Source organism: Castor canadensis, chromosome 6 (assembly GCF_047511655.1).
Source record: "Castor canadensis chromosome 6, mCasCan1.hap1v2, whole genome shotgun sequence".
Classification (NCBI taxonomy): domain Eukaryota; kingdom Metazoa; phylum Chordata; class Mammalia; order Rodentia; family Castoridae; genus Castor; species Castor canadensis.
In genome coordinates this window covers 27,816,881-27,829,475 of record NC_133391.1, presented here as the reverse complement: position 1 = coordinate 27,829,475, position 12,595 = coordinate 27,816,881, and the positions used below count along the sequence as shown (strand labels likewise).

General features: G+C 39.1%; 1 protein-coding gene, 1 long non-coding RNA gene and 1 pseudogene across 2 annotated transcripts in view; 1 reads left to right on the top strand and 2 right to left on the bottom strand.

The window, feature by feature from the left end:
• Gucy2c (guanylate cyclase 2C) overlaps positions 1 to 1,745 on the bottom strand; it is a 66,184-nt gene extending 64,439 nt beyond the window's left edge. Inside the window, exon 1 of the mRNA XM_020180227.2 lies at positions 1,283 to 1,745. Coding sequence (XP_020035816.1) covers positions 1,283 to 1,499 — 217 coding nt within the window. The 5' untranslated portion in view covers positions 1,500 to 1,745. The remainder of the gene's footprint in view (positions 1 to 1,282) is intronic.
• LOC141424032 (uncharacterized) overlaps positions 1 to 9,191 on the top strand; it is a 31,505-nt gene extending 22,314 nt beyond the window's left edge. The window contains exons 4-5 of the long non-coding RNA XR_012448829.1: positions 4,975 to 5,051; positions 8,095 to 9,191. This is a non-coding gene — a long non-coding RNA (uncharacterized lncRNA). The remainder of the gene's footprint in view (positions 1 to 4,974; positions 5,052 to 8,094) is intronic.
• On the bottom strand, positions 4,952 to 5,068 carry LOC141424533 (small nucleolar RNA SNORA51; annotated as a pseudogene).
• Positions 9,192 to 12,595: the final 3,404 nt, after the last annotated feature.

Below are 12,595 nucleotides of genomic sequence, written 5' to 3'. Positions count from 1 at the left end.
AAACTGAGGCTCAGAGAAACAGGGACCTAACTCACCCAAGGTCACAGAGAGAGATCCTAGATTTCACCACACTGCCTTAGTAAATGAGGGGATTTTATTAAATGACCTCTAGTTCCATTATAGCTCTGGAGCAGAATTCATTCATTTACATCTGAGTCTAGCTTCAGACAGAACTGCGGCTATGTTGTGTATGCACAGAAGTAAGTAATTATACATAGACAAGCTGTTGCTCTCATTTCCACTGGATTTTAAGTAGATAAAATTAAGACATACCATCCTTAAAGCCATAAATAGCCATTAAGAATGAATCAAATACTCATTGACTCGGTAATCCAATCCTACTTCTGGTAATCTAAGATCAGGCAATGAAGAAAAACTATATACAAGAAAATCCTTATTGTGGTATTGTAAAAATAATCACAAGAAATGTCAAATAATAGGATATTCTACTACAGGAAAGTTTTAGGTAATTTGGGTGATATCTATTCTAAGGGATAATATATTTCCACTCACATTGTGACTATGAACGAATGAGGCAATAGGGAAGTCACTTGTGGAGTCACATGAAATGACACAGAATGATGCAAAATTGTTTCCATGACATATTGATCACCAACCATGTTCTTAAAAACAAGAAACTTAGTAGAAGCATATAAAAAGAGGTAGAAACCATCCAGGTGGCTGGAAATTGTCATGTATAATTTGTTTTCTCTTTAATGTGCTTATGTGATATTACAAAATATATTTTTATAACCAAAAGATGTGGCAAGGAACTACAACAATAAATTTGATTGCAATTTTTAAATATTTATTATATTATATTATATTACAGTTGATGTGTCAGCCATGAGACGATCCAAAAAGCCAACAGACTCAGAAAATAATGTCCCTCTGGATGACAGGCCTAGAGAAAAATTCGGCACCCTTGTGACTTTTAGTCCTTCACTTCTGCTTCTTGACAGTAACCCTGTGAAATCTCAGATCCAACCCAAATCTTGCCCCTTAGCAACTTCAAACCTGTTTCTAACTGGGTGTTTCACTGTTGTGAACACTATATTTTCCCTGGCTTAACACCATTCTCAGAGCAGAGCAAAGTGGATTGTAAGAAAGCTCACCACAGTTTGGCCACAATCCTTTTCCCCCAGGATCTACTGCTTAAAATAAAAAGGGGTTAGATATGGACCTTAGAGAAGTTTGGGTGACCAGGCAAAGTGCACAAGATCTTCTCAACGTTTGTCCCCAGGGATGGTAACACAGAAGGACTCTATTACCATATTCTTACCAGCTTCATGCAGCTGCATTCGTACTACATCCAGTCCCACATTCACTGCTTCTTTCAGGTTCTCCAGAGATTCTGGGAAGGCTGAGTTGTTCATCATCAGGACGCTGATCTCGTAGCTGCCATTGTGGCAGTTCTGTCTCACATGGGAGGCCCAGAACATCAGCCTGGGCTGGAAGAGCAGTGACCACACAACCAAGCCCAGCAGGGATATCTCCATGACCTTGCTCACCTCAGAACCATGCTCCCTGCTCTTACTTGCTTTGCTCTGGCTTCTGGGGACACAGGAACTCCAGCTAAACAGCCTCTAACGGAGTCCCTTGGTCCACTCTTCCCCACGCTCCTTTCTGGTTGTACCCCACTGGTCACATGGGTCAGGGAACCCAGCCTGTGAACCAGCAATTAACAGTCACATTATGGTAGGAGATAAACCAAAGTTCACTTTGTGTGTTTGCCCACAGAAAGGTCAGAGCTATAAACACAGAGATTACATGAGCCTCACCCAATAAAAATACATCAATTTGTGACACATTACTGGGAAGAGGGAAAAGAGGAAGAGGGCAGAATATTTTATATAACAAGCTTTGTGAAATGGAAAATACAGGTCAAAGGGCTTACAGAAAGCACAGATATGATGGTCTATTAGTGCTTTGGTTTTAGCTGTGCATCAAAATGGACTCCCCAGCTAGGAACAGCTTGTTTGAGTCACTTACATAGCAACCATTTATTGAGACTTCACTATGTGTTGGGCAAGGCCGTGGAAACACAGCTGTTAATGATGTAGCTATATTAATGTCCTCATGGGACATGAAATCTAACGGGCAAGCCAAACATTGAACAATTATGAATAGTTAAATTCAACAATGAAAAACTTACAGGGTGGCCAGGTGCCGGTGGCTCACGTCTATAATCCTAGCAACTCAGGAGGCAGAGATAAGGAGGATCATGGTTCAAAGACAGTCCAGGCAAATAGTTCCTCAAGACCCTATATCAAAAAAGCCCATCACAAAAAAGGGCTGGTGGAGTTGCTCAAGGTGTAGATCCCAAGTTCAAGTCCCAGTACTGCAAAAAAAAAAAAAAGTGGCATGTGACAAAGTAACATAACCTATTCTAGAAAGTAGAAAGTTAAAGAAGCTAACTTGTAGCAGTGCCCTCTGAGTTCCAAAGAATAAATAGGCATTGGCTGAATGGAAAGAAAGGGAGAGCATGCTAGGTAGGGAGCAGCTTGTGCAACCGCCCAAGATGAAAAGGACAAGGTGTGTTTGTTGATATGAAAAAGATGAAGCATAACTGGATTTCACAGAGCTAGAAGTCAAGTGGCAGTGCCGGATGACAGAAATGTAGGCGGGGCAGGCCATGGGGTTTCCTACAAGCTAGTGGGGATCTGGGATTTTCTCCTAAAAGTCAGAAAAGGAACTTGGAGCAGGTGAATTTTGAAAAGACCTAGGTTTCCATGAGAGAAGCAAGTAAGGAAGCAGGGAAATCATGAATAGCTTGTTTCTGTGGGAGTCAAAGTGAGACTCAAAGAAGGCCTGGACAAGGGTGATGGCATCAGGGATGGATTCAAGACATATCTAAAAAGTAAAATGCATGGGCTTGCTATTTGGTGGGATTTGAGTCATCAGGGAGAAGGAAAAATCAAGGGTGACCCCTGATATGCTTCTCTGGGTAGCTGGTAAGGCCGTTGCAAGAGCTGTTGAATATTCTGGAAGGGGAGCAGGTTTGAAAGAGAAGATTATGACTTCTGTCTTGGGTCATGTTGGTTTTACACCTGTCTTACAGGTAGGTGTGAGAATAGTCCCCACCATGCAATTTTGAGAATAGAGCCTGGATTTAAATGGAAGTGGGAAATAAAATCAGAGGCATAGCATGTGATGGATCAAATAATGTCACTGTTTACAACATTGACTTGATGATGACTTAAGGCAAAATTTGTATTTTAAACCTAAAGTTGTGAAAAATAAGACTCAGGACATATCTCAAGTGGTAGAGTGTCTGCCTAGCAAGCGCAAAGCCCTGAGTTCAAACCCCAGTACTGCCAAATAAAGTTGTGAAAAATAAGTGTGTTAATTAGTACTACACCTCTTTCAGAGAAGTAATTTTATTTATAATTTCAGTCTCACCAAGAAAAAGTTGTGAATTACTGGTCAGTTCAACCAATCTAAATGGAAGTGAGCCACCAAAAAAAAAAAAATCTATAAAATCTATCTGCAGCAGCCACTCATTAAGTCACTTGTGTGGCCCTTCAGGAATTTCTGTTTCTCAGCTGATGATATCCTCTACTGAGGGTCTATAGGAGGATGGGCTTCCCCAGGACATAGCTTAGAATAGACCCTGTGGGCGATTATATGTTGTTTTGCTCTTGGGACAGGATAGGGATTGCTTGGTAATAACACTAGCTCCATCAACTTTGCCTACGTGGTTCTAGGGGTCAGTCCAGGTTAAAAAAAAAAAAAGAACTAAATCAAACATCAGTGAATGGGATCAGTAAACTGAATTGTATAATACTCATGATTTTTATCACTTCATAGTAGACAAGGGCCTAAGAAATGGGTGGTTCTAGAAATCTACTCTGCTGTTAAAACTCACCAGAAGTCAAGAGGGGAGAAATGGAGAATCAGAAGGGGAGGTGGGGGGATGGGTATTTTCGGGTTGGAAGTTGGTTTATTTAAATGTTAGTAAGAAGGAGCTGGTAGACAGGAAATAAGGAAGGTATGGGCAAGGAGAGAGAATTAAGTGAGGATGGCTCAAAAAGAAAGTGGGAGGCAATGGAATTCCCAACATGGTAGAAGAAAGTGTTGTAGGATGCTTTAATATACATACATATTGCTTGACATGTGAACTGAAAGATGAGGTAATTTATATATGATGGTTTAAATATACTTTCTGAAGAAAGAGCCAAAGTATTTGCCAAAGGTTTTGAGAAGAGAGGAGGACCTTTAAAAGAGTCTGTGATGAGTAAGAGAAGGGACTATGAGACTGTTTGGCAATAGTGAGCAGTGAGGTGAATTTATTGTGGCCCCGTTCAGCCCAGTTTTATGATTTTTCTCCAGAAAGAGTCATCTGCTCAGGCAGAAGTTCTAGAAAGTAAGTGGTTGTGCTTACTCAGGTATGGAGATTTTTCAGGTAGATGTAATGAAAGGATAAATGGTTTTAAATTGGAAAAAAGTCAAAAAAGTGATTGAAGAGGTGGGCTGTGAGATCGAAATTGAACGAGGAGGGAAATAGACACAGGAAAGGAGGGAGGCAAGGATCATAAAGAGATCTATTTGAAGGAATGAAAGATCCAATGGAGCAGAAGAACAGGTAAGAATGGAATAACTGAAACAAACACCTGGCAGGTAGTATTTGAATTAGAGGGTGGATTTTCTGCATAACAGCAGAGTACTTGACAGTGAAGGAGGAAAATACCTTTGAGCTAAGGAGCTCAAGGAACTTAGAGTCTAGTTTAGTGAGCAGGTCAGGTACTGGGCATGAACATCAGCTAAATTAATAGCAGGACCTTACTGGAGAGGAATATTAATCCACACAACAGTAGATGAAGGAGAACAATCAGGACTTCAGAAATTGACAATGGCTGACAAAATGGGACAGAGAATGTTGTAGCTACAGGGTATATGACTCAAAAGAACAGAGGCTGTTTTTAAGTAAATGTTTTGTTTTTCTTTCACCACATGTCTCCCCATTCACAATAGAGACAAGGCACAGGGCCTGGGCTGAGGTGTATATGGAGCAGGTTTACTTCCCAGTCAGTATGAGAACACAGCTTTTGGTAAGTACCAGGGGGCTAAGTAAATATTTTAAATGGCAAAGTAGATCAATAATAAAGGCATATATCTAATGAATAAGTGAAGATTAAAAGAATAAACTGAAGCTTAAGTTCCACGTTACGCCTAAGATGTAGAATATTACTGGGAGTTTTGCACCGCTGTAGACCCTATCCTTAAGACGCTATCTCTCTCTCTGTCTCTCTCTCTCTCTCTCTCTTTTCTGTCAATATAGCCAAGAAGAATAGGGAATAGTTTGTAAAGAGATAAAGGATATTGAGGCATTTTTACATCATGGCATGAGTGCTCCAGAGAGCACAGGTAAATGTTTGGATAAAGGATGGGAAGAGAGACTGGGGAGGGGAAACAATATGGTAAAGAAGGAAGTTTTCCTTCCTTGAGATGCAATGCCCAGGGCTCATTCTTTGAGAGACAGTTGATATGACAGGAGGGAGGACGTAGATGCTCAGGCTTCACAGAATTCAGCTTTGGTCCAGGAGGAATCTGCTATAATTATTCTATGGGGCAAGGTAGGTTGTGCCAATAGTGACAGAAATGGATGCTTCTTGGAGATTTTCAATGAATGTCAGGAAGAATGTAACACCAGGTTGTAGAAAAGCACATGATCATCCAGGGATGGTTAACCTTTGCTGTTGGTAATGATTTTATATGTCATACATTGGTGGCCAAGTTTTGACTCAAATATGGCTTTACAGTATCCTTTCTGGGGTAGAAGAAGGAATGGCAGTGGATTTTTTTTTAAATCAAATTTGGTCCAGAAATTACAAGTATGAAAGAAAGCCATGTCAAGGGGGTTCAGGAACAAAAACTGTCATGTGCTTTTTATTCAAATACAAAGAAAAAAAGAAGGAAAATATTTTTTTAAAGTACAAAGAGATGAATTAGTTGCAGTCCTGGGAACCCTCTGATCATAGCATGTTATCAGGAAAAGGATTTCAAATGTGAAGTAGCATGATAACAGTCTTTCGGAAACTTTTAAGACAAAAAATATGTGACTTTATGTTGTAAAGCTATTAACATGTAGGTCATACTTAAAGATAGGCAGTTTCTGCTGAGAGAGTTCAAGGGTCAAAACCAAAAAATGGAGCATTTGAGTTGGCAGGTTTAAGAGCATTGTTTGGTGTGGTCTGGATGTTTATGTCTCCCCAAAATTCATATGTTGAAATCTTTGGTAGATGATTAATACATGGGGTGGGGCCTCATGAGTGGACTGGTACCTTTATAAAAGAGGCCTCAGATAGACCTCTCCCCCTTTCGTTGTGTGAAAAGACACCAAAAAGTTATCCACCTATGAATCAGAAAGCAGTCCTTTCCAGTCATTCAATCTGCCAGCTCCATCATCTTGAACTTCCAATCCTTTTGAAATGTGAGGAATATACTTCTTCAGTTTAAGAGTCACCTAGCTCGTGGTATTTTGTTCTAACCTGAATGAACTTAGATGCTCTTCAACACAGCACTGGTGAATTTTAAGAACAAGGATGTCCAAAATAAATATGAGGCTGCTTGTGTTCTCCTTAAAGAATGGATGTACTTCATTCACACAACAGATCATAAGGGCCCTCTAATTAATTGTTTTCAGTGTTGGCATTACAGCATGAATGAACACATTGCTGCCTTCATGGTAATTGTATTCCAATAGGAACTTAAAACTGACAAAACCAGTTAACTTTTCCTAAACCTTCAAATCTGTGCCATACACCACATGCCTAATTTGTGGGAATTACGGAAAGATGCTCAGACCTGTGTCTGATTAATGGACTACACATAGCAGCAGAGTGACACATGGTCAGCAGAAGCAAGAGTTGAAAGCCAGAAGTGGTGTGATGACTCAGGAAGGAGTTTCTCCAAGTATGGAATGAAACTCAGAGTAGTCTTATTTAGATCACAAGGCAGGGTAGCGCTACCAACATCCCAAACACTATTGTAGGCCAGTGCTGAGCATCTAAACATGGCAACCGTGCCTGGGATGCTTCAGGCAGACAGGCTTGTCTCTCTTCCCTGGTGGGCTTGTTTCCTGTATTTATCGCTTTCTGGTCCAAAAAAAAATTATATAATCTGTGAATGATGCCTTCCCGTCCCTCCTTCCTAAGCCCATTCTGCAACAGCATTCACGCGCCCAGGAAGAGTTAGGTTAATTGCTTCAGCTGCCGTGGTGGTATTGTTTCCTCCTGACTCCTGGACTGGCTCTTCTGCCCAGCTGGCTGAGTTAATATCCTATGAGAAATGTGTGTTGGAGAAGGAGTGATGTATCTCTGCTGTCACAAAGTTCCCTGCTTCTTTCAAATAACCTTCTCTGTTCTCTTGTGCCTCAAACACAACAGAAGAAAATAGGGGCATTTACTCCCTAAGCATCCAGAACATGGTGAGCTGGGCTGACATTTCAATTTCAATAAAGGATCTCTGTGCTTTCTTGCACAAAAACCAAGTATTCCTTCCTCTCGTCCCCAGAGGCAGTTGGAGGATTACTTTCTCAAGTTATACAAGCCGAAGTGATAACTTGGGAAAGAAGGAAAGAAGACAGTGATAAGTTCCCTGAAGAGTAAACTCAGAAATTGCAAGTTTTGTTTATTGATGCATCCTTGGCAGGTGGTTAGAAAGTCAGGGAAAGCATTTCAAGAAAAGAATGATGCACCTTGAGATAACGAGGAGCTTTATTGAGTTCTAGAAGGCAGTTTGTTTTTGTTTGTTTATTTTTGAGACAAGGTTTTTCTATGGAGCCCAGGCTGGACTGGAATTAAGCATGTGAACTTGGGCAGGTTACCTAGATTTGTCAACCTTCAGTAGTCTGCTTTGTAAAAAGAATTTAATTCCTATGCTAGCACATTTTACAACTTAAACCCAAACCACAGCCTTTTTGGAATTTGGACTGGGGCAAGTGTGCCAAATGACTGATGGGATTTGTTCAAAGAAAATTCACTTGCCTGCGGTTGAAAAGCCACCTGGGAGGTAATTCATTCCCAGGGAAACTATCAAACAATACACAATGGAGTTTGGTTGCCATGTTACTCAAAACCGTCTCTTATCTAGCCCATAGATAGATGCCTGGATTCAAGGGAGAAAAAGCCTGGGATAAAAACTGAAAGAACAGCCTGACCCAGCACTTGGTGACTATGAGGCCCTAGATAAATATCATCGCTCAGGAGTCGTTGTGACTGGCACTATCACATATAGGAGAGCCTGTGATTCCTTCTTGGACTGCCGCACACTCTGGCACTTTGAGGATCCTGCGTGGTGGAGTCAGGAACTAGAAGAGCTGTGTCAACACACCAGAGGGGACTACAGTGCTCTCCCATTTGTTACCTACTGGAGCACCTGTTGGAGACACTTGAGCTTAGTGGGTTCATGGTAGCACCCAGCACAAGAAGGCTTACTGGGCAATATTCAAGACATGCCCAGAAGCTTCTAGAAACACTCACAAGAATGAATGGAAATAAGTTACTACTGTTGTTATGACTGTTACAAGTCCCAGTGTAGGAACGTTTGGGTTGATTAAATTAGAAAACAGTATTTTGAAGTTCCTGGCACCTAGTACATGCTCAAAAAATGTTATTACTATTCTCTGATGCCCTGGTCTAAATAGCTGAATTGATTATTCCTTTCTTTGTGCTACTTTGTTCTTTGTAGATATTTATTTTTCTAATTTTAATTTTAATTGAAAATTATATTAACTGAAACTAATTTAATTGAAAGTTTTAAGTGTTTGCCAGCTTTATTTTAATACAAAAGAATGATAGTGGGAAGAAATTCAGTTATATTTAAGAAATGATGATAGTGTGACATGTGAATAAACAAATTATCCCTAAAACAAATATTCAGAATCAGCCACAGGAAATAAAGTTTTAAATTGCATTGTTTAGATATACTTCTTTGTTATCTAAATACGTTTATAGTAGTAACTGGCAGGACATAATTGAAAGAAAAATGTTTGAAATGTAGGCTGATAAACATATTTTGCATTATGTATAAGATTAGGAAAAAATAACTTCTGTAATGCTCAAAACTTGGCACAATTATCAAAAGGGTAACCAAATGTCTGATGGAATGTGATCAGATTTAAAGTGATCATGGGAAACAAAGATTGCAAAGCCAGTTGCTCAGAGTCATTGTATCAACTGAATCTATATTCCAACATTATTTTTCTGTTAAAAATTGAAGAACTGTACAGTTTTGCTATTAGTGTAATAAATCAGTTTTATCATTTTGTAGCCAAGATTTTTTCCCCAGGTCTCAAACATTTTTATAAGCTTTATAACTTTTTTTTTTTTTTTTGGCAATACTGAGGCTTGAACTCAGGGCCTCATGCCTGCTAGGCAGGTGCTCTACCACTTGAGCCATGTTCCCAGCCCTTTTATAAGCTTTCTAAATTCTCAGAGAGCTAGCTGGTAATAGAATGACCATGATGATTAATGATGGAAAATAGCGAGAAAGAAGCCAAGTTCACTTACTGCTGACACATACAACATCCTGGTGAAATAAAAGGAGAATTTAAATTAAAGTGTTTGCCAAAGAAGTGGAAGTGGAAGCTAAGACTCAACAAAATAAGGTACAAAGTTGTAGGTCTGAGTAGAAGCAATATGCAATAATATCGAAAATGTAAACGCAAGAAATCCTGGCTGTGTATATGTTCAATGCAATCCCCATCAAAATTCCAATGAATTACTTCTGTTTCCTGCATGGGGATGTGGGGGATGTTTCTCTCTTTTTTCCCCATTTCTCTCCACTTTTATCCTGTTATACTAAATTCCTTTCCTAATAAACTTTGCTATTATTTTTACTACAAAAAAATTCCAATGACATTCCTCACAGAGATGGAAAAAGATCAACCCTACATTTCATTTGGAAGCACAAAAATCCTTGAATAGTCAAGGCAATACTGAGCAAAATGAGCAATAGTGGAGGTATCACAATACTATGCTACAGAACTTAGCAATAAAAACAGCATGGTACTGGCACAAAAATAGACACGAAGACTAATGGAACAGAATAGAACACCAGGAAGTTACAACTACCTGGCTTTTTACAATGTAACCCAAAACATATGCTGGAGAAAAGATAGCCTTTTTAACAAATGTTTCTGGAAGACTGACTATCTGCATGTAGAAAACTGAAACTAGATTCATGTTTTTCAACTTATACAAGTATCAATTCAGAGTGGCTCAAAGACCTTAATATAAGACCTGAAACTTTGAGACTAGTGCATGATAGAGTAGGGAAAACACTGGAACACATAGGCATAGACAATAACTTCCTAAATAGAACTCCTATAGCTCAGCAATTGAGAGAAAGGATTGAGAAATGCGACTACAAGAAACTAAAAGGCTTCTGCACAACAAAAGAATTGGTCACCAGATTGAAGAAGGCAGCCCACAGAAGGGGAGAAAAATCTTTGCCAGCTATACATCAGATAAGGGATTAATAACCAGAATATACAGGGAGCTCAAAAAAGTAAACTTCTAAGGAATCAACAACCTAAGTGAAGAAATCGGCAAATGAACTGAACAGAAATTTTTCAAAGTAATAAATATAAATGGTCAAAAAACACATGAAGAAATGCTCAACATCTCTGAGCATAAAGAAAACGCAAATCAAAACCTCATGAAGATTCTACCTCATTCCAGTTAGAATGGCTGTCAAGAACACCACCAACAAATGTTGGTGAGGATGTGGGGAAAAAAGAACCCTCATACACTGTTGATGGGAATATAATTTAGTATAACTACTATGGAGGTTCCTCAAAAAACTAAAAATAGAACTATCACATGATTCAGGGATAACACTCCTAGGCATATATCTGACACAATGTAAGTCAGAATACAATAAAGACACCTGCACACCCATGTTTATTACAGCATTGTTCATGATACCCAAGCTATAGAAATAGCCCAGATGCCCTAAAACTGATGAATAGATTAAGAAAATGTGATATATACAGATATATATTATATATATATCTTATTCAACCACAAAGAAGAATGAAATGTTACTCCCAGGTAAACAGACCATCATGTTAAGTGAACTAAGTCAGGTTCAGAAAGACAAATGTTGCATGTTTTCTCTCATATGTGGAAGATAGATCCAAATACAAATATAATCATATATAAATACATATATATGTGTATGCATGTATATATATATATATATATATATATATATATATATAATTTTTTCCAATAGTGGGACTGCAAGAGGAGACTAAGGGAGGAGGAAATGAAGAAAGGAATGATAGTAAGTGAATAAGTGAGTGTGTAAGAATAAGATACAATGAAACCCTCTAAAAACCTTTGGACAATACAGGGTAGGGGGAAAAGGGTAAGGAAGAGTACTAGAGGGAGTTAAACTGATTAAAGTACAATATATTTACAGGTAAAATAGTGAGACAAAACCCCGCTGAACAATGACCAGACACTTAATTTAGGGCAGGAATGTAAAACAGGTCATATTAAGAGGAGTGTATAACTGGGAAGGGAAGGGAAAATGAAGAGGGTAAAGGAGGGTGACTATGACAGCACCTGAGACACAAGTTTCAAATTCCCTCTGTCATGGAAATGGTATACTCAGGTCAAGAGACAAAAATGTACTCAGAGCATGGAAAGAGTCAGGTAAGATGGCTGAGGGGCTGGGGAGCACTGAGGATCCAATATGGACACTCAAGCAAGGCAGAAATGGTGAAGAGCAAATGAGCACGGGACAGAGTTTGACTTCATCAGACTATGTCTCCTTTATTTTAAAGCAAAAATAAAATAAAATTAGAAAAAAGTCTGTATTTAAGGGAGACAACAAACGGCATGTCTACTTAAAATAGAAATTACTAGGTTTGAAGATAAGAGCTTAGAAATTCATGAAAGGTCCAAAAAGTGAAAGTGAGAGAAAGTTCAAATGCCATAAAGATTACCTCTGCCATTTATTAAGCATCTAATGGTAACTTTTAAGAGCATGGAAAATCATGAAAGCACCACTGAAGTAAAAGTGAGAAAAAGTTGGAACCCCATAAGAATTAGCCTCTGCTGGGCTGGTGGATTGGCTCAAGTGGCAGAGCACCTGCTTAGCAAGGGTGAGGCCCTTGAGGTCAAACCTAGAGTTATTAAACTGTAGTTTCGAGCACCTATTGGGAGCCTCCAAAATACAGTTGAGAAGATTAAACAAAATAAGTTACATAAGGAGGACAATTCAAGTGTAATCTCAACTGTATTTTGGAAGGTTTTTATTATCCTACCCCTGTTTTATAGAGGAAGAAAAGTCTCTGGGTTGAAGATCACGTGAGTGGTGCATGTGTAGCCCGTACTTGAATCAGTTCTGGCACATCCCAGTATCAACTGCCATTCTACTCAAAAGCTATTAATTGAGATTGGGGGCAGGGACTGGCTTAGGAGGGTGTGACATTAGGTCAAATGAACAACAAAAAAAGTTCATCGAAGGGGAATGAGGAAGTTTGGAAGGGAGTAAGAAATGTGACATACATATAAGAGTTGTACAAGGACAAGAGACATACAAGAGAGTAAAACAGGGGAAGAGAAAATAGCCAAAACCT